The sequence below is a fragment of the Talpa occidentalis genome, unplaced genomic scaffold, assembly GCF_014898055.3.
Source record: "Talpa occidentalis isolate TD23 unplaced genomic scaffold, MPIMG_talOcc4v2.1 talOcc4.4, whole genome shotgun sequence".
NCBI classification, from domain to species: domain Eukaryota; kingdom Metazoa; phylum Chordata; class Mammalia; order Eulipotyphla; family Talpidae; genus Talpa; species Talpa occidentalis.
In genome coordinates this window covers 33,411,336-33,435,157 of record NW_023604295.1, presented here as the reverse complement: position 1 = coordinate 33,435,157, position 23,822 = coordinate 33,411,336, and the positions used below count along the sequence as shown (strand labels likewise).

The 23,822-nt window shown below is 40.5% G+C and overlaps 2 protein-coding genes and 5 non-coding genes across 12 annotated transcripts; 1 reads left to right on the top strand and 6 right to left on the bottom strand.

Annotated features, from left to right (window-relative positions):
• The first annotated feature begins 1,799 nt into the window (after positions 1-1,799).
• RFC4 (replication factor C subunit 4) lies at positions 1,800-16,559 on the top strand. 3 transcript variants are annotated; one of them, XM_037525259.2, is made up of 12 exons: positions 1,800-1,883; positions 1,995-2,083; positions 3,320-3,462; positions 5,789-5,867; positions 9,217-9,296; positions 11,672-11,791; positions 13,616-13,759; positions 13,953-14,073; positions 14,714-14,839; positions 16,006-16,086; positions 16,155-16,268; positions 16,372-16,559. In XM_037525259.2, exons 3-12 carry the CDS (start codon positions 3,332-3,334, stop codon positions 16,465-16,467), a joined length of 1,092 nt encoding a protein of 363 aa, XP_037381156.1. In that variant the 5' UTR covers positions 1,800-1,883; positions 1,995-2,083; positions 3,320-3,331; the 3' UTR covers positions 16,468-16,559. The 3 variants fall into 3 exon arrangements, with proteins under 3 accessions (XP_037381156.1, XP_037381155.1, XP_037381157.1); XM_037525258.2 differs by having other exon boundaries at positions 1,800-2,083; XM_037525260.2 differs by lacking the exon at positions 1,995-2,083 and having other exon boundaries at positions 1,815-1,854.
• Positions 16,528-22,723, bottom strand: EIF4A2 (eukaryotic translation initiation factor 4A2). Of its 4 annotated transcripts, none has more exons than XR_005128015.2 (12): positions 22,641-22,723; positions 21,822-21,870; positions 21,598-21,730; positions 21,182-21,321; positions 20,252-20,420; positions 20,060-20,169; positions 19,657-19,800; positions 19,212-19,349; positions 18,881-18,970; positions 18,565-18,644; positions 18,022-18,128; positions 17,267-17,307 (listed from the first exon to the last, which is right to left on the bottom strand). XR_005128015.2 is itself a non-coding variant. In XM_037525256.2 (11 exons), exons 1-11 carry the CDS (start codon positions 22,667-22,669, stop codon positions 17,163-17,165), a joined length of 1,227 nt encoding a protein of 408 aa, XP_037381153.1. In that variant the 5' UTR covers positions 22,670-22,723; the 3' UTR covers positions 16,528-17,162. The 4 variants fall into 4 exon arrangements, 2 of the variants coding, with proteins under 2 accessions (XP_037381153.1, XP_037381154.1); XR_005128014.2 differs by having other exon boundaries at positions 17,268-17,307; positions 18,018-18,128; XM_037525256.2 differs by lacking the exon at positions 18,022-18,128 and having other exon boundaries at positions 16,528-17,307.
• On the bottom strand, positions 18,710-18,851 carry LOC119258350 (small nucleolar RNA SNORA4). Its single transcript, XR_005128214.1, has one exon. It is a non-coding gene; the product is annotated as a small nucleolar RNA SNORA4 (small nucleolar RNA).
• Positions 19,035-19,165, bottom strand: LOC119258342 (small nucleolar RNA SNORA63). Its single transcript, XR_005128206.1, has one exon. It is a non-coding gene; the product is annotated as a small nucleolar RNA SNORA63 (small nucleolar RNA).
• On the bottom strand, positions 19,424-19,602 carry LOC119258368 (small nucleolar RNA SNORA81). Its single transcript, XR_005128231.1, has one exon. It is a non-coding gene; the product is annotated as a small nucleolar RNA SNORA81 (small nucleolar RNA).
• Positions 19,860-19,986, bottom strand: LOC119258344 (small nucleolar RNA SNORA63). Its single transcript, XR_005128208.1, has one exon. It is a non-coding gene; the product is annotated as a small nucleolar RNA SNORA63 (small nucleolar RNA).
• On the bottom strand, positions 21,423-21,491 carry LOC119258370 (small nucleolar RNA SNORD2). The gene has a single exon (XR_005128233.1). It is a non-coding gene; the product is annotated as a small nucleolar RNA SNORD2 (small nucleolar RNA).
• Positions 22,724-23,822: the final 1,099 nt, after the last annotated feature.

The window sequence follows — 23,822 nt, the reverse complement described above, 5'->3', positions numbered from 1 at the left end:
ACACTTCAAGAGTGAAAATCTGAGTGTAATTTTCTTTGAGTTTGTGACCAATACATATATGTTTTCCAACAGCACAGGAATGAATATCAAAGAAATTAGCTTGCTCATGGGCTCAGTCTATCACCATCAGGGAGGTGATCTACATAACAAACAATGACCATTATAGAAGAAAGGAGGAAGTTTAGAAAGACAGATAAGGGATTAAAGTTTGTAGTTCTAGAAAGACGGGGAAAAGATTTTTAGCATTCTCGTAGTGGTTCTTGGTGGTCGTTATCTTTTGATAAGCTTCTGTCTTTTGAGGGAACTTCCGCTGCACTTCTTTTGAGGGAACTTCCGCTGCACTTCCTCTGCTTCAGGCTGTTCCCCCCCCCCCCCCCCCCCCCCCCCCCCCCCCCCCCCCGCGCTGGTTGCCCAGCCGGATCTAGGGACCGTGGCGAAAGCCATTCCTAAAGATCACTGCGGGGGGAGGTGCAGCAGGTAGGGTTTTGCTGTTCTTCCCCTGCGCGCTGGTTGCCCAGCCGGACCTAGGGCCGGTTAGCCCTAAAGGTCACTGCAGGGGGAGGTGCAGCAGTACACTGCTGAGGGGAGCAGCGGGCGGCAGGAGAGGTCTGCGCGCCATGTGGAACCCTCGCCAGGCGGCTGGGGATCGAACCGGTGCTGCAGAGGCTGCGGTGGCCCACCCCTTACCTTCTCTGAATTACACACATCACAATGTCCATTATTCCCCTAAGCTGTGAAGACCCAGTTTATTCCCTGCTTTATCTTCAGCTCCTAGCATTGTGTGCACTCCATAAACATTTGTTCAAAGAGAAATGAATAAGCATGCATTAATAATTAAACATCATATTGGGGAAGATTTGCATCAACCTTATGGCTTAAGGTAAATAATAAAGGCATGCAAAGAAGGCAACATTTTAGAAGGTCAGATTTCAATAGAATTTGGGAAAAATTCAGAGTTAATACTAACACTAGGAAAAGAGAAAAGGGGTAGCTCTAGACACCTGATCTGGATCCCATGGAGCATGTGTGCTGGTGGTGTTCAACATTATTAGAAAACTTTTAACTTATCATTAGTGTCTGCTCACTAGCTTTCCAGGCAAGACTCTGGATTAGAAAATGACTTTAGCAGCATGGCGAGATCCTCCTTCAAGAATGGGCAAGCACTAAAAGGAGTAAAAGGCACAATCTTCAAAAGGATAAGGAAAATTATCTTCTTAAGACACCTCTGCCCTTAAAGCTCAAACGGTGGGACAGGGCTGGGATCCTCAGGGTGCCCTCTTCTGCGAAGGATCGCTTGCTCCCTTCCCAACCCGTCCTCGGCAGGGTTACAAGCAACTGCATCGCTGCAGAAACGCCAATGAGATGCCCAGGAGTGCCAAGGCAGCTCACAGTGGGGTTCAGGTTACGAAGACGCGTATCGAAATAGAGTGCGCCTCTCCAAACCTTCGGTGCGCCCCGAGACCCAGAGGGCCGCAGATCCTTCCCCACAGTGCACCTCCGCCGAGCACCGACATCCAGGAGCTCGGCCCGAGGCCATCGCAGGGACGGTTGGGAAGGAGTGCGCGTGCTGTGCAGGCCCGAGTCACAGGAATGCCCGGGAACAGGGAGGAATTTACTTACACCTCCTTAGTCTACCTCGCTCCAGTTTATGCACCCCTAAAACCCTGCACGTCTCCTCACGTGTTTAAAAAAAAAAGCGCAGAAGGCGGCTCCCGGGAGGAGCTGCGTTCGCGGCGGGCCGGAAGTGGCGCGGACGCAAGCGACGTCGTCAGTGTCGCGGGAGGAAGTGACGTCTTCAGTAGCGCGGATTCCCGCCCTGCCCCGGGACGCCGCTTCGTGGCGGGAACCGGGCTGGTGTGTAGACTGAAGGCGCCGACTCTTAGGTTTGGTTGGGTCGGGTGACTTGGGGCTTCCTGGACCTGATAGTCGCCGAAGGGGAAACGTAGCGAAGAAATTGTCATCCTCTCACCCTTTCCCTCTCCCGGAAACCCCAGGAACGAGCCGGCTCCTACCGCGCCTGGGAGACGAGCGGCTGAAAGGCCCAGGCAGTGCCCGAACTCGCGGCGGCGGCGGGACCTAACAGGTGACCTGCTGGAGAAACTGCGCTGGTTGCCGTCCGCCCCTCTCCCGCGCTTGAAGCCCGGGTGATGTCTTCCCCAGTCGTCTTAGTGCGCACGGGGGCCGGATTGGCACGCCTGTCTAGCCTGCGTTTGCCCCCTCACTACCCCTTTTTGTAATGGTGGCTCGTTCAATGCAGCATCTTTCAAAGCCCTGCTTTGGGTTAGCATGGGTGGAGTAATCCCATAGGGTTAAATAGTAACTGTTTATTGATATTGGCAATACAGGTATTAGATAGATAGGTATTACATTCCAAGCACAGAATTACACGGTTGCACAATTATTTTATTTAACTCAGCTGCCTATATAATAGAGCTTAGCCTATTTAACAGAAGGGTAAGCTGAGTCTCATAAATGGTAATTCAGTCACCGAATATTATGGCGCATTATTCTGTACCAGTCACTGCTCTCGGCATTGAGGGATACAGCAGTAAAAGAAAAGCTAGAATTGTCATGATGCTGGAAATTTTCGGGCACGCTAACAGACTTTTCTACCCGCCCAAAACACCATTTTGCTTCCTGGGAAATGTTTACCTGAATAATAATAGTGGTTATGTATGATAGAGATTTTTTTGAGGTTTTTTTTTTTTTTTTAACTAGTGCTTTGATTTGATTAGATTTGATCATTGTTTTGATTTCTTCTGTTAAAGCAGGTTATCAGAAAAATAGCTGTGTCCATTTTTAACAGTGGGAAATGTTCTCCCTCTCCCATCCAAAAAAGCCTCTGATGGCAGTCAAGGGTCTGTGAAACAAGCTGCCGAGGGAAGCGCTAAGCTCAAGAAAAGTGGAGGTTTTCATTTGTGGTCTCAACAGTCCTTTTTACTAAGTCCGTTTCTGGAGCTGAGTTTAAAGCTAGACCCATGACTGAAGTGGAAGAGACAAGAGACCCATGGACAGTTTCGCCTTTAATGACATTTATCAAAAAGTTAGAACTTTCAAAAATTTTCTGACATAAGATTTAGCTTTCTTTCTGAAACTCCCTCATTATAAATAGATTTTAATTTCTTAAGCATTTTCGCCTCATATATCCCTCTATGCCTCAGTGCTGTGCAGTCAGAGGGTGCTAGGTCAGGGGGTGATATATTTTACTTAGTAATTATTGAATATCTTTGCATGAAATTAAGTGTACTTTCAGACTGTGCTTCCTCATAATGGTTTCAAAAGTGCCCTTTTTTTTTTTTTCTCTCTTGCACCTGTTAAGGGTGAAGTAACCATGCAGGCATTTCTAAAAGGTGCATCTATCAGTACTAAACCACCATTGGCCAAGGATCGGGGAGTTGCTGCCTCTGCAGGACATAGTGGAGAGAACAAGAAAGCCAAACCTGTGCCATGGGTGGAAAAATAGTAAGAATGCTTACTTTTTGAAATAATTTATCAATTTACTCTGTTACAGGACAGGACAAGGGACACCCCAAAGCCCTTAAACCTGCCTGCTCTAAGTAGGTTCTGCCATCTGTCACATCAAGACAAAACATTTAAGACTTTTAATGGAAAGAAACTTTAACACTATTAGTGTGCAATATACAGAAAAGACAAAGAATATAGTTTCCAAATCAAGCATCCAAAGTTACCCATCTCCTTGTGGGTAAATAAATGTTCAGCCAGGGGCCTCCCGGGTAGTGCAGCAGGTTGAGCGCCATGTTGTGAAGCTGTCCACAGCCTTGTCAGCGTGCGTTCAATTCCCAGCCAGCCAGGGAGCAACCCGCAGGGCGTGGCAGACCTCCCCTGCCTCACCTGCTGCTCCCCTCACCATTGTCTTCAGTCTGTCTGCCTGTTCTGCTCCCTGCTCTGTCTCTGGTGAATTCTCTCACCCTCCTTTGCCTCTGGTCTGTACCCCAGTTCTTGTATAAATAAATAAATAAATTAAAAAAATAAATAAATGTTCAGCCAAACAGGGTTTGGCTGCCACAAGTCTGGGCAGAAACAGCCAGAGCAGTCTGGGAGGAAAAGAGCAAAATCAAAATCAAGACCAATGCTGCCATTGTTAACTTCCCCACGGGTCTCTCACCCACATCTGTTTTAGCCAGTCCAGAACCAAAAAGCAAGTGCAGCTTCTTCACGTGTCTCTCTGCTCCTTGTGCTTCCTTTGGGTCTCCTGACTACCTACCCTTCTTCCTCCCTTCCCCAGTCTCCTGTCCAGCTTCTTTTCTTTTCTGCTTAGCTCTAACCTCCCTTGGGTGTGGCAGAGAACTAGGAACCAACCTGTTCCCTGGGGACCACCCTGTTAAATAACCATTTTTGATCACTTTTTTTTTAAAAGGGGGATGATTTGCTTTGTTTTGGTGTTATCCTTAAAAATCATGTAGCTTATATAGAACCATGTAGCTTAGAATGATCTAATTTAATTTAACCTCATAGATGAACTAGATCTTCTCTGTAACTAAGGTCTACTGTTTTCAGGGCTGGGATATAGCAATAAAGACAAGACAGTTTCTGTAAGCTGGGTATAAGCTCTTGGTTAGAATTCTACTTGAGTCTAAGCAGTCTGTTCCCTTTTCATTACTGATAAGTGGAAATTGTTAAATTTTTTATACATTTTTGGCAAGAAACAGCCCTTAAGAGTGGCACTTAAACTTCATCGGCTTAGTGCTATTATGACAAATACTTCTAATCTCCGGTGTCACCGCATGATTATTACCAAGGCTTTGCAGACTACTTATATGCCAAGTAAGGTGCATATGTTTTGGTGGTACCAACAATGCTTTTAAAAATAAGAAATTTCGCATAAAAATCTAGATTTTTAAATTAAATTATATAAGGAGAAGGAAATAAAAATTTTCAGCTTATCAAGAGTTTAAGCAACACTAGGTACAAGTTTTTACCTAACAGTAGTTAGGCGAACTGGAGTTCTTCTCATTTTAGGAAGGTCATATGTTCCTCAGCCCATCATAGTTCCTAATATTTTCTCTTGCCTTACACTCTGCCTTCTTTATTCTTGTCTTCCGAGTCCCTGCAGGTATTTGAATCTGAAGCCATAGTTTATAACATACACTGGTTTTTCTAGAAAACATCTGATATGAAGTTCCTGTTTAGAAAAATATGAATCAAAGGAAAACTGGACTACTTGATTTTAGGCTTGGGATACAATGCCTAATCTTAGGGTTGGGAATATAATTTTGTTCTAGCTTCTTTTTAATATCACTAGTTATGATATAAGATGAAAATTATAAATTATTAATACTTCATATTGGTTAAACTTGTTATTTTGTTACTCCTCAATGAAGTGAATAGGTGTGCATTTTTTTTGTGCAGTCAGATGATGTAAGAAATTGGTATTCACCTATTAATGTACTAATATGAAACTATTAACCAATATATTTACCTATATTGAGCTAATAGTTCTCCCTTTTCAGCTTAGGTGTATGATCTTCTAAAATATAATAACTTTCTAAGCAAATGTTCCTGTAAATTTTTAATCATTTGGCATTTGCTTAATTTTGTAAGTCTAACAGATGCAAACAATACATATGGAAGAGTGAAACATTATTTCACACCTTTAGTATTTGTTTGCTTGTAGTAAAAACAAGTGGAGTTTATCCTGCTTCCAATTATCAAAATTTCTCATTTCATTACTGATATATGAGAATTACCTTTTAGCAAAAGGAAATCTGTGGCTGCTATAAATAACATATACTATAGTACAATATAATCTCTCTTTTTTTTTTTCCAGCCGCCCAAAATGTGTGGATGAAGTTGCTTTCCAGGAAGAAGTAGTTGCAGTTTTGAAAAAGTCTTTAGAAGGAGCTGATGTGAGTAGCAGATAATGTTTATAATAAGCTTAATAATTATTCACTTTTTCTTTCTTTATAACTTCCTGTGCCCTTTAAATACTGTGCTATAAATATTGTAGACCCTTGATAACTATTTGTACCATAGATGATTAGTTCAACAATATTTTTTGAGTAGCTCCTATTTGATATTGTTGTGTAGTGCTCAGGTGTAAGCCATTGAGTAAGAAAGACTGCGTACCCTATTTCATCAGCTTTTATTTTAGTGGGGAGAGACAGAGAATAAACATGTAAACCCAAATAAATGTGAGAGTTATAGTTAATATTATGTGCTATAAAGAGTTAGATATTCTTTGAAAGTATAATTGCTCCCCTAATTTTATGATCTGGTTTAAACTACAGTACAATTGTGTCTTCTGCTGTGATAATGTGGGATAAAGTATCCTTCAGTGACTTGCATTTTAGATAATTCAGCTACAGTAAATCCATATGAAGAATTAGCAATTTTAAGTTCTATACGATAAGTCATTTAAAAGCTCAGTGAAGGAGGGCCTCCCTGGTGGCACAGGGGTTAAAGACACAGTGCAATCAAGCTATCGCCAGACACTGCAGCATGAATTCAATCCTGAGCTAGGGAGCTAACTCACATGGTGCAGCAGACCTCTCTTGTCTCACCTGCTGCTCCCCTCAGCAGTGTATTTCTGTAGATCTGCCTGTTCTGCTCCCCACTCTGTTTCTGGTGAATCCTCTCACCCCCCCGAACCTCTGGCTTACACCCCAGTTCTTGTATGCATAAATAAATCAATCTTTAAAAAAATGCTCAGTGAAGGAAGGGGAAAAGTTGCTGATGAAACTAGGATATGATTTTTTGCTTTATTCCTATTTTGTTTTTTGCTGCCATCTTTTTCTTTCTGAATTACACTATAGTAGTACCTATTTTGAAATAAATTGTATGTCTACTACTTAAAATCTTTTTCTTTACCATTGTTTGTTTTGATTTAATCCAGCTGTCTTTATCTTTTAATTTTATAGTGTTACACAGTTTTGCATCATAGTATAGATTGCAGGACAAGATGTTTTTTCTCTAATACTTTTTTTTAGTATAATCCACTTTTTCACTTTATACCTAACTTACAAGGAGGCTAAATTAAGAATTCTCTTTAACCTCTTGTTTAATATTTTATATTTTCCGACTAAGTTTTAAAACTTTAAAATGAAGTAACTTTTAAATTCTTAAGAGTAAAGGAAAATAACTCATTCCTTTATTTACTTTAAAAGGTTTTAAAGTAGAATTATAATAAGATTCTTTTACAGAAGTCAATTTTAAGAATTGGTATTTCACATAAAGTTCTTGAATGTACCATACATATCAGACAGTATTGTGATAGTTATCTAAATCATTACAGATGTGGAGGTGAGCACATCAAAATAAGCATCATAACCATTAAAACCTGAGATGCCTAGCAATTTGGTCTTTGTTTTTAACTAGTGAATTTTATAGTTTGTATCTTAAGCTGTTTATTTCCAATATAACATTAATAGTCTTGTAATTAATATACTTACGTATATGTTGGCTTATTTGGCACATATTGAGTACTACATGAGATGCTAAGAATATAGATGTAAATATAACAAAATACTGATCTTGACTTTTTTTTTGGATTTGATTTAGTTCTACAAGAACTGGGGTGTACGCCAGAGGTACAGGGGATGAGAGGACCCATGAGTCAGAGTGGGGAGCAGAACAGGCAGATGTACTGAAATACACTGCTGAGGGCAGCAGCAGGAGAGACTGGAGAGGTCTGCTGCACATTGTGGGTCATCTTCCTGGCCAGGGATCAAACTCATGCCACCGTGTCTGGCGATAGCTTGATTGCATTGTGTCTTTAACCCCTGTACCACTGTAGAGACCCTGTTCTTGATCTTCTTAAGCTTCCCTCCAGTGAGGTAGACAGGTATTTTCAGATTAAACCCAACCATTAAGTAAATAATATATAAATTACATCAAGTCAACCAAAGACTGATGAGAGAGTAACAGAGTTGTTGGAGGCCATCATAAGTTCAGGCCTGGAAATTGAGAGGTGGTAAGCAGTTCATGGGTGGTTTTGCAGGTGATAACAGCAAGCAGATTGGGGTTTTTTTGTTTGTTTGTTTGTCTGTTTTTGTTTTCTGAGTGTGAAGCCGGTGAATACTTTTAAGTTGTGAACAGAGCTACATCAGGTTTGGGTGAAGAATGAATGAATTGGAGGTGGGCAGTGAGGATTAGAAAAGAAAGAAAGCAAATAGGCTGTATTGCCTAGTTTCCTACATAGAATGATTTTTGTTTGTGGAGAGACATGCAGAAGAAGAATGTATAGTTTTGTAACAACTCACTAGACTTTAGTACATTTATTAATGTGTACCACGGATCAGTTGCCTGATTGATAGGAGCTTAAGTAGCTAGACTTAAAGTAGATAACTAGCTATTTAATCCTGTAATTTCTTCCTCTAATGCACTGTACCTGACTTGTGTAGGCATCCCTGCAGGACACATATGGTGTTCTGGAGCATTGCCTGGCACTTACTAGTTTCTTAGTTTTTTTTTAAATGTTTTTATTCTTGGAATTTCAGCTCATCCAGCTTTGTCCTTTTCCCTCAATATTGGCCAAGTTCAGTTGCTCTTTTTTTCTATTTCCCCTTTAAAGCAACTAATATCTTTATAAAATATAAAATCTATCAGATCCTGAGCATGAGGTTGGGGGGAGGAACTGACAGAAACCTGGGATTCCCTTCAGAAATAAAGGTTCTAATTCCAACTTTTAAAATTCCACCTAGGTAGCTTATTTATAGTCATAAATACTGATTCAGTTTAAGATATTAGGGAGACATCATTTTCATTTTCTTGAGAAAAAAGTACTATGTGAAAAAGTAGGTTTAGAACTGTTAATACATGATAGCAATTTTGTTAAGAAATCTTTGTTATTTGCTTTTTTTAAAGATTTATTTATGCATACAAGAACTGGGGTACAGGCCAGAGATATGGGGGCGGTAAGAGGATTCAGCAAAGACAGAGTGGGGAACAGAACAGATTGACTGAAATACACTGCTGAGGGGAGCAGCGGGCCAGACAGGAGAGGTCCGCTGCGCCATGTGGGTTGCTCTCTGGACGGTGGGGGGAATCGAACTCGTGCTGCAGTGGCTGTGGACAGCGTTATAGGTTGCGTCTTAACCCCTTGCGCCACCAGGGAGGCCCAAGAAATCTTTATATTTGGCTTAGGTGTACCTTCTCTATTAGGAAATCATTACAGTGTTCCATAGATATTTTTAATCATCATTTTCATGTATTTGTGCCAGAATACAATTTTTAAATAATAAAATTTAACTTTTGCAGCTACCCAATCTCTTATTTTATGGGCCACCTGGAACTGGTAAAACATCCACTATTTTGGCAGCAGCCAGGGAACTCTTTGGGTGAGTTGAAATCTCTTTGGGGGGAGGGGGGGAAGACACCAAAAATTCTCTGGTACTGTTTTTCTTTCTCTAAAAATTTGCATTTGGTTTCCCTGTGAGGCTATTGGGTTTTATTTTTGTTTCTGAATTTTTTTATTAATCCAGTGGGCCCATTTCCAAATGTTTGCATGTACTGCAACACAAAAAACCTCACGTGTTTTTTCCCATCACTTTTAACTCCTTCATTATGATTTTAGAACCCCAAGGACCCAACCTAACTCCAAGCATGCCAGTGATTTCACTACTTTCTTCATAATTGTATTTGCAGCCATTTAATTTTTCAGTAAAACCTGCTGTGTTTGATACTACTGAACCACACCACTCCTTGACTTTCCTCTTGTGCTAACTTCCCAGGATCTGCCTCTGGAAAAGCTAGGTAGCTCCTAGCCCACAAGTCTCCTGAGTGTAGACAGAATGTGTGCTAGCTGATGTAGTATGATTGCAGGTATATCAGAATATCTCTATGAGCTACCTTCTTATTAGCTCCCTCTTTCTAGATTGGCTATCTGGGTTTAGCCAAACATTGTATAGGTGATCTTACCACGAGTTACAAAGACTTATCAGTCCAGGTCTGATATCCATGGATGACCTACCAACATAACAAAGGCTATCTTGAATTTATTCAGAATTTTTATATTAGGTGTAGCCAAAAGGTACATCTGAAATAGCACAGCAGAAAATAATTAGGCCTTGAAACCACCAATGTTAAGGTAGTTTGTTCTAGCAAAATGTGAAGGAAGATAAAATGGAAAACTCAGTGGGTCTAATATTTTACTTTTTTACAGCAACTTTTATTTTTTAAGGGCACTATAAGAGGTTGATTATTCCATAACTCAGTTTCTAAACTGAAATAGTTAGCAGTATAATCATAATGAAACTAGTTAGTTATTCCAGAGCAGGTCCATTTAGATTACATAACTTTTTAAATATTTTAAAATAATGTTTGTCTTGACAGGACTAAAAGAACTTATTTTAATTATCAGTCCCATGCCTAATAATATATGTGGCTTTAAAATAGAAAATAAATACATTGCGTTTCTAAATGTTTATGCCCATAAAAAATGCTTACGATATCTGTCATGCTTTTTAGGGAAAATAAATCCCAACTCTTGTTTTCTTATTAAAAAGAAATACATATGTATGTGGAAAAAAGTTTCAAAATGGTGGTTTGGTGGAATATGCCAGTCTTTTACTTTTTTTTTTTTTTGATGCCACAGATTTCCCTATAGTGAGCTACTTTTAATATTTTTTTTCCCAAATTGTTGCAGTTTTTTTTTTTTTTTTTTTTTTTTATTTTTATTTGTTTGTTTGTACATGCACTGGGTACAGTCAGAAGCGCAGGAGGGTGAGAGAACTCACCAGAGCCAAGAGCCAGAGCAGGGAGCAGAGCAGGCAGAAGGACCGAAGTACACTGCTGAGGGGAGCAGCGGGCGGCAGGAGAGGTCTGCGCGCCATGCGGGACCCTCCTCTGGTGGCCGGGGAGCAGCCGGGGATCGAACCGGCGCCGCAGAGGCCGCGGTCAGCTTCGCAACCCAGCGCTCAACCACTGCGCCACCGGGGAAGCCCCCAAATTGTTGCAGTTTTAATCCAGTAATTTTCTATATAGCCATCCTATGGAAATAATTCAAAATATACTGCAGCATTACTTAAAATTATAATTTAAAACTATCTAAATGTATAAATATGTTAAGTAAATTGAGTAAATGATGGTATAATCATAGGATGAATATCATATGACTGTTAAAATGGTATTTGCATGGTTCTAATGACATGGCAAGATAATTATGATACAAATGCTAAGTAGAAATTTGATTTAAATTTTTATATATTACGTGATCACATCTAGCTATTTTTTAAAATATTTTTTTTTAAGATTTATTTATTTATACAAGCACTAAGGTACAGGCCAGAGGTGCAGGAAGGTGAGAAGATTCACTAGGGACAGAGCCTTGAGCACAGCAGGCAGAAGGACCAAAATATGCTGCTGAGGGGAGCAGTGGGCAAGACAGGAGAGGTCTGCTGCGCCATGTGGGAATCTCCCTGGCTGGCCGGGAATCAAACCCACGCTGCAGAGGCTGCGGACAGCTTCACAGCACTTCGCTCAACCCGCTATGCCACCGGGGAGGCCTCCTTTTTTTTATTTTTTTTAAGCATGGAAGAACTCCAAAATGTTAACTGCATGTCTCTGCAAAAGAAAAAGAAATGATGATATACTTTCCATCCATATTGTTTACTGTTTAGATTTAAACTGTTGTAAAATGTGCAGGTGTTAAAAAGTGGTTTAAATCTTGGCTTACTTATTTATGGTGTTCCATATTTGTTTCATTTTGCTATAGGCCTGAACTTTTTCGATTAAGAGTTCTTGAGTTAAATGCATCTGATGAACGTGGAATACAAGTAGTTAGAGAAAAAGTGAAAAATTTTGCGCAATTAACTGTGTCAGGAAGTCGTTCAGAGTAAGTAAACTCATCTCTTCTCTCCTCAATAGTGTATTTTATTTATAAAATAACTTTATTTGTGTAAAATGATGTTATATTTGTGTAAAAACTATATATTTGTGTAAAAGGAATGTTTTACATGAAATTTGTGTAAAATGAAATTTCTACCAAATTTCCAATTCCTTTTTCATGCTTCATCATTTTTATTAAATTACTTAGGCCCAGACCTATCCATTTTATACTAGTTTTAAGTTGCTTAGTTATCAAGGGTTTTTAACTGATATTTTGTCTAAGGAATAATTATTTTTTGGTAAAGATTTTATTTATTTATGCATATAAGAACTGGGGTCTAGGCCAGAGGTATGGGGGTGGGGGACGGTGAGAAGATTCACCAGAGGCAGAATAGAGAGCAGAACAGGTGGGTTTATTGAAATACACTGCTGATGGGAGTAGCATTAAGACAGGAGAGGTCTGCTGCACCATGTGGGTTAGCTCCCTGACTCGGGATCAAACTCGTGCTGCAGTGTCTGGCGATAGTTTGATGGTACTGAGACTAACCCCTGCACCACTAGGGAGGCTCCAGGAATAATTATTAATCAAACTTGATAGTTTGGTAGTCAGGTATTTAAAGTTTTGCTGTATATTCATAATTAGGGTAACCTTGTAAGTTCTTGTCTAAACTGGAAAGTTATTAGAGTGAAAAAGGAGGTATTAATTAATAATTAAAATAAACAGGGGTGTTTATGTGTACTACTTATGCTCCAAGTGTAGTAAAGGTCTAAGTTAAAATTTTTGATATCCATCTTGGATTGGATCAGACATAAATAATGTGTCTGGTAAGTAATTATTAGATCAAGAGTATATAAAGAACTCTGACAATCCAATTAAAACATGGGCTAAGGATCTGCATAGACATTTCTCCAAAGATTTATACATGTTCCCAACAAGCATATGAAAACATGCTCATCAATATTATCAGCTACTTAGAGAAACAAAAAACAACTTTACACCCAATACAATGACTATAACCAAAAAGCGAAGAAAGAAGTACTTAAGAAGTAATAAAATTGGAACCCTTGTCCATTATTGGTTGGAGTGCAGAACAGTGCAGCCATTTTGAAAATTTTGCATTTCCTGTATAAGTTAAACAGAGTTACAAGATCCAGCAACTCCAGTCATAGGTAAATACTCAAACATGGAAACAACCTAAATAAATATCCATCAACTAGTGGATGGACAAATAAAATGTCATAGGGCCTCTCCAGTGGCGCAGCAGTTGAGCGCAGGGTTGCGAAGCTGCCCACAGCCACTGCAGCGCCGGTTTGATCCCCGACCGCCTGGTGAGGGTCCCACATGGCGCGCAGACCTCTCCTGCCACCCACTGCTCCCCTCAGCAGCGTACTTTGTCAATCTGCCTGTTCTGCTCCCCGCTCTGGCTCTGGTGAACTCTCTCACCCTCCCATGCTTCTGACTGTACCTAGTGCTTTTGTAAATAAATGAATCTTTAAAAAAAAAAAATAAAATGTCATATATTCATGTGCCATAATATTTGACAATATAAAGGAATGAATGAACCTTGGAAACACAATTTTAGGTGAAAGAAGCCAATCATAAAAGATGGTATTATATTGTTTTGTCCATAAGAAATGTACAGAATAGGTGAATCTGTGAAGAAAGAAAGTAGATCCATGGTTGCCTATGACTGGGTGAGTTGGAAGAGAAGAGGATTGATTCTTAATGGGCACAGGGTTTCTTTCGGGGATAGTGAGAATGTCCCAGAATGCGATAGTAGGGGACACTACACTGCACTACACTCCTATGTATTTCTCTTCTCTAAATCAGTGGGAAACCATGTCCTCCTTTTAAGATTGTGATTCTGGATGAAGCAGATTCTATGACTTCAGCCGCTCAGGCAGCTTTAAGACGTACCATGGAGAAAGAGTCTAAAACCACCCGATTCTGTCTCATCTGTAACTATGTCAGTCGGTATGTATATTGCCCTGAAAATAGCCTTCTGGCAACCTTATTTTGATAACCTCAACTAGGGAGAGAATAAAGTAAAACATTTTCAAGGTTACATTAATTTCTGTATCAATTCATGATGTGGATTACTGATGAAAATGAGTTCTTTGGGTGGAGTCACTTCTTTAGACACTGACTTTTTTCCAATATTTTACAGAATAATTGAACCCCTGACATCTAGATGTTCTAAATTCCGCTTCAAACCTCTGTCAGATAAAATTCAACAGCAGCGATTACTAGACATCGCCAATAAAGAAGAAGTCAAAATTAGCAATGAGGTAATTACTAATTTTACTAATTCCTTTGATGAATGCATATGACAAGACCGTGAGTCACATATATTGTGCCCATTTCTGATGCCATTTTAAGCTAATGAGCAAGTTACAATGTCTAGGAATTACAGGTTCAGCTTTCTGTTTCTAAGTTATTTAAGCTAGTTTATTACCTGTTAATATTTGAGAGACCAAAACTGGGGCAGAGTTCATATATATAATGCAAATCCTGCAGTGACAAATCTCTGCATAATGAGAAGATTTTAGTCTCTTAGCTAATACTTCCATTTAAAGAATTGATAGGATGAGATTCTGGTACAGTTGAAAGACTAAATATGCCTTTTCATTATAACAGAATCTGACCATATTCTGAATTTTTTGTTTTATATAATCAATGAAATAGGGTAAGTATATATCTCTCTTTGTTTCTGCAAACTTATTTCAGAGGCAAGAGATTTCTTCTTTATCCTATCAGATCAATGCTCTCTCCATGAATTCTGCCACTGTTGGGTTGATAATTCTTCAAAAAGGGGAAATCATCTTTTTTCCATGTATAGGTTAAAACTTTTTTAAAATTCAAGTCAAAAAGCCATAATTGGCCACTATAGCTAAGAAAAACACAATTTTTTTTTTTTTTTCTCTTTAGGGAATAACTTACCTTGTTAAAGTGTCAGAAGGAGACTTAAGAAAGGCCATCACATTTCTTCAAAGTGCTACTCGATTAACAGGTGGAAAAGAGGTCACAAAGAAAGTGATCACAGACATTGCTGGGGTAAGATCACTAGATACTCTAAAATGTTCAGTTGAATTTTCTGGAGTGACTTTTAGAAAATCTCCACCCCAACAAATACTATTGTTTTAATCTATAAAAATGTACCTCAGGTAGCTTAAACAGCATCAACATCTTACAGATTAAGGTACCTGCAGATTCAGTGTTTGATGAGTGCATGTTTCCTATTTCATAAACTCCTATTTGGTCTATGGCCTTCATTTCCTTGCTGCATGCTCCTGTGGCAGGAGAGAGCTCTCTGGGGCCTGTTAATAAGGAAACCAATGTGTCCCTTTCACGAGGGCTCTATAGACCTCATGAGTTAATCACCTCCCAAAGGCACCACCTCCTAATACACGGGATTTCAACAATAATTTTGGGGAAAGACATTTTGTCTAGATGTGCTAACTAATATACTGAAGTATAAGGAAATGCTTCAGGGATGCGGCAGTTAAAATTTTTTCAGTATTTCTGTTCTTGTATAAAATCTGATAAAGGTTGGGTCACATAAAAAACAGGAACATACCAGTTTATAGAACTTGAGAGTGTGGTACCTGCTTTTGAATATTCATTTCAGGGTGTTTTTTTTTGTTGTTTTTTTTTTTTTAAGATTTACTTATTTATGCATGCAAAGAGCTGGGGTATAGGCCAGAGGTGCAGGGTGGGTTTGAGAAGATTCAGCAGCAGAACAGGTGGATTGACTGAAATACAACACTGAGGGTAGCAGCAAGACATGCACTTTGTGGATCAGGCGGGGAGGGGCTCAGCTTCACAGTACTGACACTTAACCGCTTGTGCCACCAGGGGCCCCCCTGTAAGGCCTTTTCTGTACCATAATGAAACTTAGTCCCCTATTTGGAGAAAGAGCACTTCCCTTAAAATTGCTTTTCAAATAACCTTACTGTTCTGAGCAGTTACAGCCACTGTGGAGTCTGGTTTCTCAAAGCAACTGTTGAGAATTTAGGGGAAACATTATGTAAACCTAAAGAAGATTACCAGTTAATGTATGTGGAACTTATTTTGGTGCCACTTTGGGGAGGAAGAGTACAACTAAAGCTTAAAGTCTCCCCTGGGCTGCTATCAGCTCAGTGTACACCATAAGAGAACACAGAACCAAGGGGAGGGTGGATGACTTGTTGAAACTCTTCACACAACACCTTTCTTTTTAGGTAATACCAGCTGAGACAATTAGTGGAATATTTGCTGCCTGTCAGAGTGGATCTTTTGACAAACTAGAAGCTGTGGTAAAGGTAACAGTCGGCCTTAACTTTGGGGAAAGGCAAATTGTGCAATCATACTGAATATAATTTTGTTACAGGACTTAATTGATGAAGGTCATGCAGCAACTCAGCTTGTAAATCAACTACATGATGTGGTTGTAGAAAATGACCTTTCTGATAAACAGAAGTCCATCATAACAGAAAAACTTGCTGTAAGTATGCATATTCTAGAAATATAAACATCTAATATGCACATTCTAGAAATATAAACATCAAATTGAAAGGAATTCCTGATGGCTTTCTATTTTCTTGTAGGAAGTAGATAAATGCTTAGCAGACGGGGCTGATGAGCACCTGCAATTGACCAGTCTGTGTGCTACTGTGATGCAGCAGTTAACCCAGAATTGTTAACCGTATTCAGCTTTCCTTTGTGAATTACTTTCTGCTGAGAATAAAAGTGACCAAACCACCTTTAAAGTGAATATACAATTTATTTAACATTCAAACTTCATTAAGACATGTGCAATATGGCAATTTTACTGGGGGTTTAACCCTACCTAGGATATGATCGCTGGGGCTTAGCAACAGGGTCCAGTTCACACTTAGCACTAATTAAATACTTTATTGAATAAATACAATACCAAACAAAATGCATTCAAATGCTTTCTAAAAAAAAATCAATTTTAAAGGCCTTTCTATTCAGGCTAATGACAAAACACAATAAAGGCAGATATGCTAGTTTAACATAATTGGCTGATTTTATACAGCACTTATATCTTTTAGTCCACAAGAATATTATTAAATGATAGAGAACATCTAATACAACCATTTCTACAGAACTAGGAAATAAATTTCTAAGAAAAAAAGATTTTACAGACCCCATCTTTATACCCAACCCCAACAGTCTAACTCTAAAGAGGATAAAGCCAATGACTTTCCTCACAAGAGCTCACGACTAGAGTCGCTTTGCTATCAAAATCTGTATTTCTGATCCGTTATGAGCATTGAGACGATTCAAATATTCCCAAAGAAAGAAGCACAATGCACGGTGTGATCGCCTATTCAGCAACAGCGAGCACTGCATTCAAACTATCTCATCCCAGGAATTAAATAAGGTCAGCCACATTCATTGGCATTTCCTCCACTGTAGTATTGTAGAAAGTCTCAATGTCACGAAGAATCCTCTTGTCTTCTTCAGTAACAAAGTTTATAGCCACACCTTTCCTCCCAAATCGACCCCCTCTGCCAATTCTGTATAAGAAAAAGAAAATCAACAATGAGAATGTTACTTCTTATGTAACTCATGAACTACTGAACATGAAGATCCACTTGTTAACCATCAGCAGCTGTTTACTTATCAAGGTTATAGTTCGTGCTTCTAATTGGAGCACTAGCTGCTAACCAGTATCTAGAGAAAAAAATCTTCCTTTGCAGTTAGTGCCAAAAGGAGTCAAGGCTTGTCTGGCTGCAAAACGAGATTTATCAGGTGTCTTGAGCATTATTTTTTTTTAAAGCAGATGACAGTACTGTGTTTGGGGTAGTGAAATTAAAAGCCCATACCAAAGTGGGCCAGCCAAGAGCAGATGTCAGCCTGGGACAAATGTAAACACCAGGGATGAAACAAAAGTTATGTAATCCATTTCGACGCACTCCTGGAACTGTAAACTGTAAATACAAATGCTTTAAAGGTTAACTATTGTCTAAAACTTACAATTTCTTTCCAGTGGGAAAACAATTATTTGGTATGGTAACCCAAACTTATCACTGCTTTTTTGCTCAGTTTCACACGTTATGACTCAAATTATTCAACGTGTTTACCCCCAAGAGACAGCTTTCTACCTTCCTGATACCAGACAATACAAACCACCTGACAGGCTAAAGCTATTATGTAAAAAAATGCCCTGGCTGGATCAACTTAAAATATCAAATAATCATGACAAAAGAAAAACAAATATAAATACCGACTCGCTCTTTATTCAAACAGTGTGCTGTTTCGCTTATGATTCCACGTCCTAAATTACGTCAACGCCGTTTCTGAGCGCCATCTCGTCATCAACTGCTGCTATCGACTCCTGTATTTTTTAAAAAGTCTTTTTTTACATCATATAACAAAGTACAATTCAATTTATTTAGGGATAAAGCCACTATAGCTAAACCAGGGACTGCTCAAAATTGCTACCAGACGACACCAAGAAAATCCCAACTAGAGAAATCACCAAGAAAGCACAAGGACACAAAAGATCACTAAGAAAGCTAAAACCAACAAATCTAAAGTTTCAACTCTGTATTAAGCCCACCACTTGGGCAGCATTTTTAACTGTTTTCCCACTGTGTGTGACCAGTTTTCCCCTATACAATCTAAATTATCTTACAAAGTTACTGTTTTTTTTTTTTTTAACTGAATGAATTCCCTGCTTTGTGGTTACCGTTTAGACAAATCAGCCGGTAGAAAAGCAATCATGAATTCACTTTACCAATACAGCAATTGTAAAGATGTACTTTACTCACCTGTGAATATAATTTTCACGATTGGTAGGTAGATCATAGTTTATAACCAGAGACACTTGTTGCACATCAATCCCACGAGCCTGAAATACAGGGGGTGGGGGAGTGCATTATTAAATTTTAAGTTAAATAAAGTGGACACCAATGTAATGTAGGCCACAAAATAGTAGTGAACTACAAGTTAACAGATATAGTCCACTGTGGAGTGTGGTCTTTACGTTACTCTCCCAAATAGCCCAAACTGGTAAAGGTTATTAGAAAAACCTTTTCCCCAAAATAACTTTTGGTACATTAATGAAAGCAGCAAAAACCGACTTACCAACAAGTCAGTAGTGATCAAAACACGGCTTGATCCTGATCTGAATTCCCTCATGATAACATCTCTCTCCTTCTGGTCCATGTCACCATGCTGCAAATGAACAAATTTTCTTAAGAAAATTAATCACCAGACAAATCATTAAAATTTTATCAACATGTATGAGACCAAGCGTCCCTGGCTGCTACAGGAGTAAAGCAGACAGGTATAGTTAAGAAACAACTTTATTTTGAGCAGGGGGAACGACAACACAGCACTCACAGCTATATTGTAGTCTAAATCCTGCTTTAATGAAAATACTACTAAATTGTCATTAGGTTCGAAATCCTCTTACCAGAGCAGAAACTGTGAAGTCCCTGGCATGCATTTTCTCAGTGAGCCAGTCCACTTTGCGCCTTGTGTTGAGAAAAATAACAGCCTGTGTAATTGTCAGTGTCTCGTACAAGTCACAAAGTGTATCCAATTTCCATTCCTACAGCATTTCAAGAAATGAGCAGTCATTAAAATCATTTCCAACTTACATGTTACAAATTCACTGAGAGGTCAACTTATTGCACCAAATCTTAAGACAAAGGACACTGGACATTAAGAAAGAGGTCCACCCCAGTCTTTACAATCTAGTGCTGTTTTACTTTTCTTCTTGTGTGTACTCTGCTAGCATTATCACAAAAACCAAGATATATCCTAGTTTCTGCAATTTTAGCACAGTGCTTATACAAGAAGACAAAAAAAAAAAATCTGCCTACATTTTTAAAGTGTTAGAAAAGTAGACAAATTACCTCTCTTTCAACATTAATATAAAATTGTTTGATCCCTTCAAGGGTCAATTCTTCCTTTTTCACCAGAATTCGAATTGGATCTCTCATGAATTTTTTGGTCACTTCCAACACATCAGTTGGCATTGTGGCAGAAAGCAACACAACCTTAAAAAGAAACAATGATAATGTCACACCAAAAAAGCACAACACTACTGGAAAAAAAAATGTCTGAGACCAAGCGTCTCTGTCTTACTATGGAATTGTAGTAGACAGAGATAGTTATGCATCAACTGTTTTAAGCAGGGGGAACGACAATAAAACACTTCAGTTGTATTGTAACAGTTCCTGCATTAAACCTAACCTCCAGCACACCCCAAAAAACCCAAATCAAACCAACCCACTCCAAAACCATCAAGAAGCTTACCTGAATACTTGTATTTAATTTTTGGAAAATCTCATAAATTTGATCCTTAAATCCTCGGCTCAACATTTCATCTGCTTCATCCAAAACAAACATTTTGATCCATTTTGGAGCTGTTAAAACAATCATTTTGCCATCTTTAGATATCCTAGTTCTGATTTTTAACAGTAAAATATCTTAATAAACAATACTTACAAAGATATCTTCTGTTTAACATATCAAACACTCTCCCAGGAGTACCAACAACAATGTGTGGTGCTTCAGCCTGGAGCTTTTGCATTTCATTTCTAACATTGGTTCCACCAATGCAAGCATGACAGGTTGCTCCCATATAATCTCCAAGTGCCAGAATTACCTTTTGGATCTAAAAGTAAAGTGTTAATTATTATCCAGCAGTACTACGGGTTCTGTGGCTAACTTCCAAAGCATAGGGCATATATCTGGGTCTGCAAACAGCTTTTATGCATGCACAGCACATAACTAATTCCAAGCTTATTAAAATGCAGACTTACTCCTTCAAGATTAAAATCCCCCTATAAAAAAATGTCTCTTGTGCCTGTCAAAACTTGGGATCCTATCGCCCCAAATACCAGCTAAGAACTTTTTAAAAACACTTCCTTCACTATCTCTTCATTGTGTAGGATGGTACAATTTAAGAAGCTCTGCAATTATAGCTAGGACAAATTGTTAAATTTCCCCCACAGGGTACTATGACTTAAATCTTGAGTTTAGCAATAAAATCTAGTTTAGCAAGGTTTTACTTCAAAGCCAATATAGCAATGAGCTTTGAAAACATAGCATGCAACAGATGCATCACAAACTACTGAGACAGTCAAATGATAACATGTCACTGCAGTTTTCATGTTGCACAACTGCATTCACTTAAAAATGGGAACAGGTCTAGTCCACCCTGAACAGAAAGCTTCCGTATCTGTTATACAACCCTGTGAGCTGTACCTGCACACCCAGTTCCTTTAACTTTCAACAAAAACTCCCTGCATGCACGGACTAAAATTAATGGGAGAGCTGATAGGACCGATTTATACTGTTTTAAATTCTTCACAGTTGTGAAACCTGAAACCTATGCAACACGCAAGCAGTTTTTTTGAACTACACTATCAATACCTGTTGAGCCAGTTCTCTGGTGGGGGCCAATACTAGTGCTTGGGTCTCCTTGAACTCAATCTCCAACTGTTGCAGGATGGAAATAGCAAATGTGGCTGTCTTGCCAGTACCTGACTGAGCTTGAGCAATCACATCATACCCTAAAAAAAGTAGGATACATATTTACCGATCCCACATCAAACGGTCAATTCTCGTTCACACCATGTATTCCATTTGGCACATGAATTATGCCCAAATAATCAAGTGATCAGCAATGAGTATGTTCCTCATTTCAGGTCAGTCCCGAAAGATGATTGCCATCATTTCACTTTAAGGAATACAAATAGGTGCTAGTCCCCCAGAAATTTTCCCTTCTATGGTCCAGGTCTATGTGGAACAGCAAATTCGTTTTTAAAAGCGCCAACGAGTTCTTTTACCTTTAATACAAGGAATAATAGCTCTCTGCTGAATAGCTGAAGGTTTCTCAAAACCATAAGCATAGATGCCCCGAAGAAGAGACTCCTTTAAGTTCATATCATCAAAGTTATCAACAATCTCATTCCAGTTGCTCTGTTTTTAATAATAATAAAAAAAAAAAGGTCGTCAGTGGAATGAACAAGCTCACCTTTCCCGAGTTTCAAAATCCATACACATGTCTTACCTCGATGACACCATCGGGGTCCATTCCCTCTGGGCCGCCATGTTCTCTGCTGACGAAAATAGCAGTTAGAGAACATTCCTTCGCAAGGCGCCCTCACCTCCGATCTTATCCTCTCCCACACTTCCTAGAACTGCTAAGGCAGCCGGCGCCGCAGGGCACCTCTTGCACGGCGCGCCTGTCCAAGGGCTGATTAACTGGACGCCCGGAAGGCCTGACCGCGGCCGGCCCTTCCCCCCGGCCGAGCGCGCCCGTCACGGCGACGGACCGTCTCGCGAGAGCTCCACGCGCCGAGCTCCGCCCCTTACTCTGCGCAAGCCCTTGTGATTGACGCGGGCCGAGCGGCCCGACCCTGGCTGTGCCAACGGTTCGCGGGGACGCAGTTGCCGGCCAGGGTCGTCCGGGCTCTCTCCGAGGCGAACGGACACCACCGCCTCCCTCTCCTCCTCCCCGCCCCCCGCCAGCTAAACTTAAGGCTCCAACTCGCACCGCCGGCCGCAAATAAAGCTTCAGGCCTCGGCCAGGGTACCCAATGCGGACTGCGCCACGGCTTTCCGTGTCGTGCTCCACACGGGCAGCGAGAGCGCCCCGTATTTCAAAGCGGCTTCGGCCGGGTAGTAACCTCCGTGTCCCCGCCCTTGTCTTGACTCGCCACACCCGGCGCCCCTTCCGTCATGGAAGCTTCTCGAAGGACACAAGGGGGACTGGACCCCAAGGAAGCGCGTTTGACTCCGAAGCTTCCTGCCTCCATGCCAACTACTACAATCCCCTCTCGGGCCGTAAAATGTCCCCCTCCAACACGCCACCGAAGAAGCGCCATACCTGTTATAATCCGCGGAGCCACCAGACATGATCCGAAGAGCCACTCAGCGCCCGACTGAAAAGACAGCAGCGCCGCGCCACCCGTCTTTTATAGGCTCGCGGCCGGAACCCGTTTCCCGCGGAGGAATTTTCTCAACGTGCTCCGGTCAGCCACAAAATTGTGACCTTGGGGATGTTCCCTCAGGAAATACACACAACACATCGATGGGAAAACCCAACTTTGGTTATTTCTCGACATTAAAAGATGGCTGGAAATCACAGAATACTGGAGGAAGTTCGGGACTCTTTGCTTTGCGGCGGAAGAATATTGCAGCAAGCGTGGTGAGGCCGCTTTCCCCGCCCTCCCCGCTCCTACGGGGTTTCCGCGCCCCTGACGCAGCGGCGGCCCGGGGAGCGGGGCCGAGCCGGGAGGCGGAAGCCCGCGGCGCGCTGTGCGCTGGGCAGCCCGGTTTCCCCCGGCCGGGGGCCCAGCTCGCGTTTCGCGGCCGGCGCCCCGCCCCAGGGGGACAGGGGGACCCCGGCCTCCTCGTACGTTGCTGGCGGGGGGAGTCGGGTTTCTGCCGCGCCCACCGCTATTTGATTTGACGAGGAGGAGCCGCCTGGCCTCCAGCCGGAGTCTTTACCGTCCTTTCAGATCATGGAAGTGTGCAACTCCCGCTAGGAAAATGTCGGCCACCCAGAAACTCAAAGAGAAACCCGGCTTTGCGTATAGGTTCAGGGCAAGAAAATAATTTGAGTTGTCATTTGCTAATGGTTTTGGAGCAGCCAACACTGCTCTCATGTTGCTATTGGTCTATGCTGTGTTGAAAACACTAACTGGTGTGAGGACTGCCTGATAAAATCCTTGTAAACTTTTGCAAATGAATAATAAAGAGGAATGATTTTTCCTTGTAATGTAGAAATGTAAATGATTGCTTTTGGCAGATACAGCGCTATGCCACCGTGGAGCTTGATAGGTTTTGATTCTGTCCATAATAGTCCTTTTTCCTCCCTCTAAAGGACTTTGAGTTTTAATTGCCGGTACATAATAGATGTTGATTTATTGAAATTGAGAGCAATACAGACGTTGTTTACATAAACTGTATCATTCTGTAAGCACCTGAAGCTTTCAACTGTAGCCCTAACCCTGAACCCTTGATACAGATATGTGTGAGTTTTGTACGTGTGTATATATGTATAATC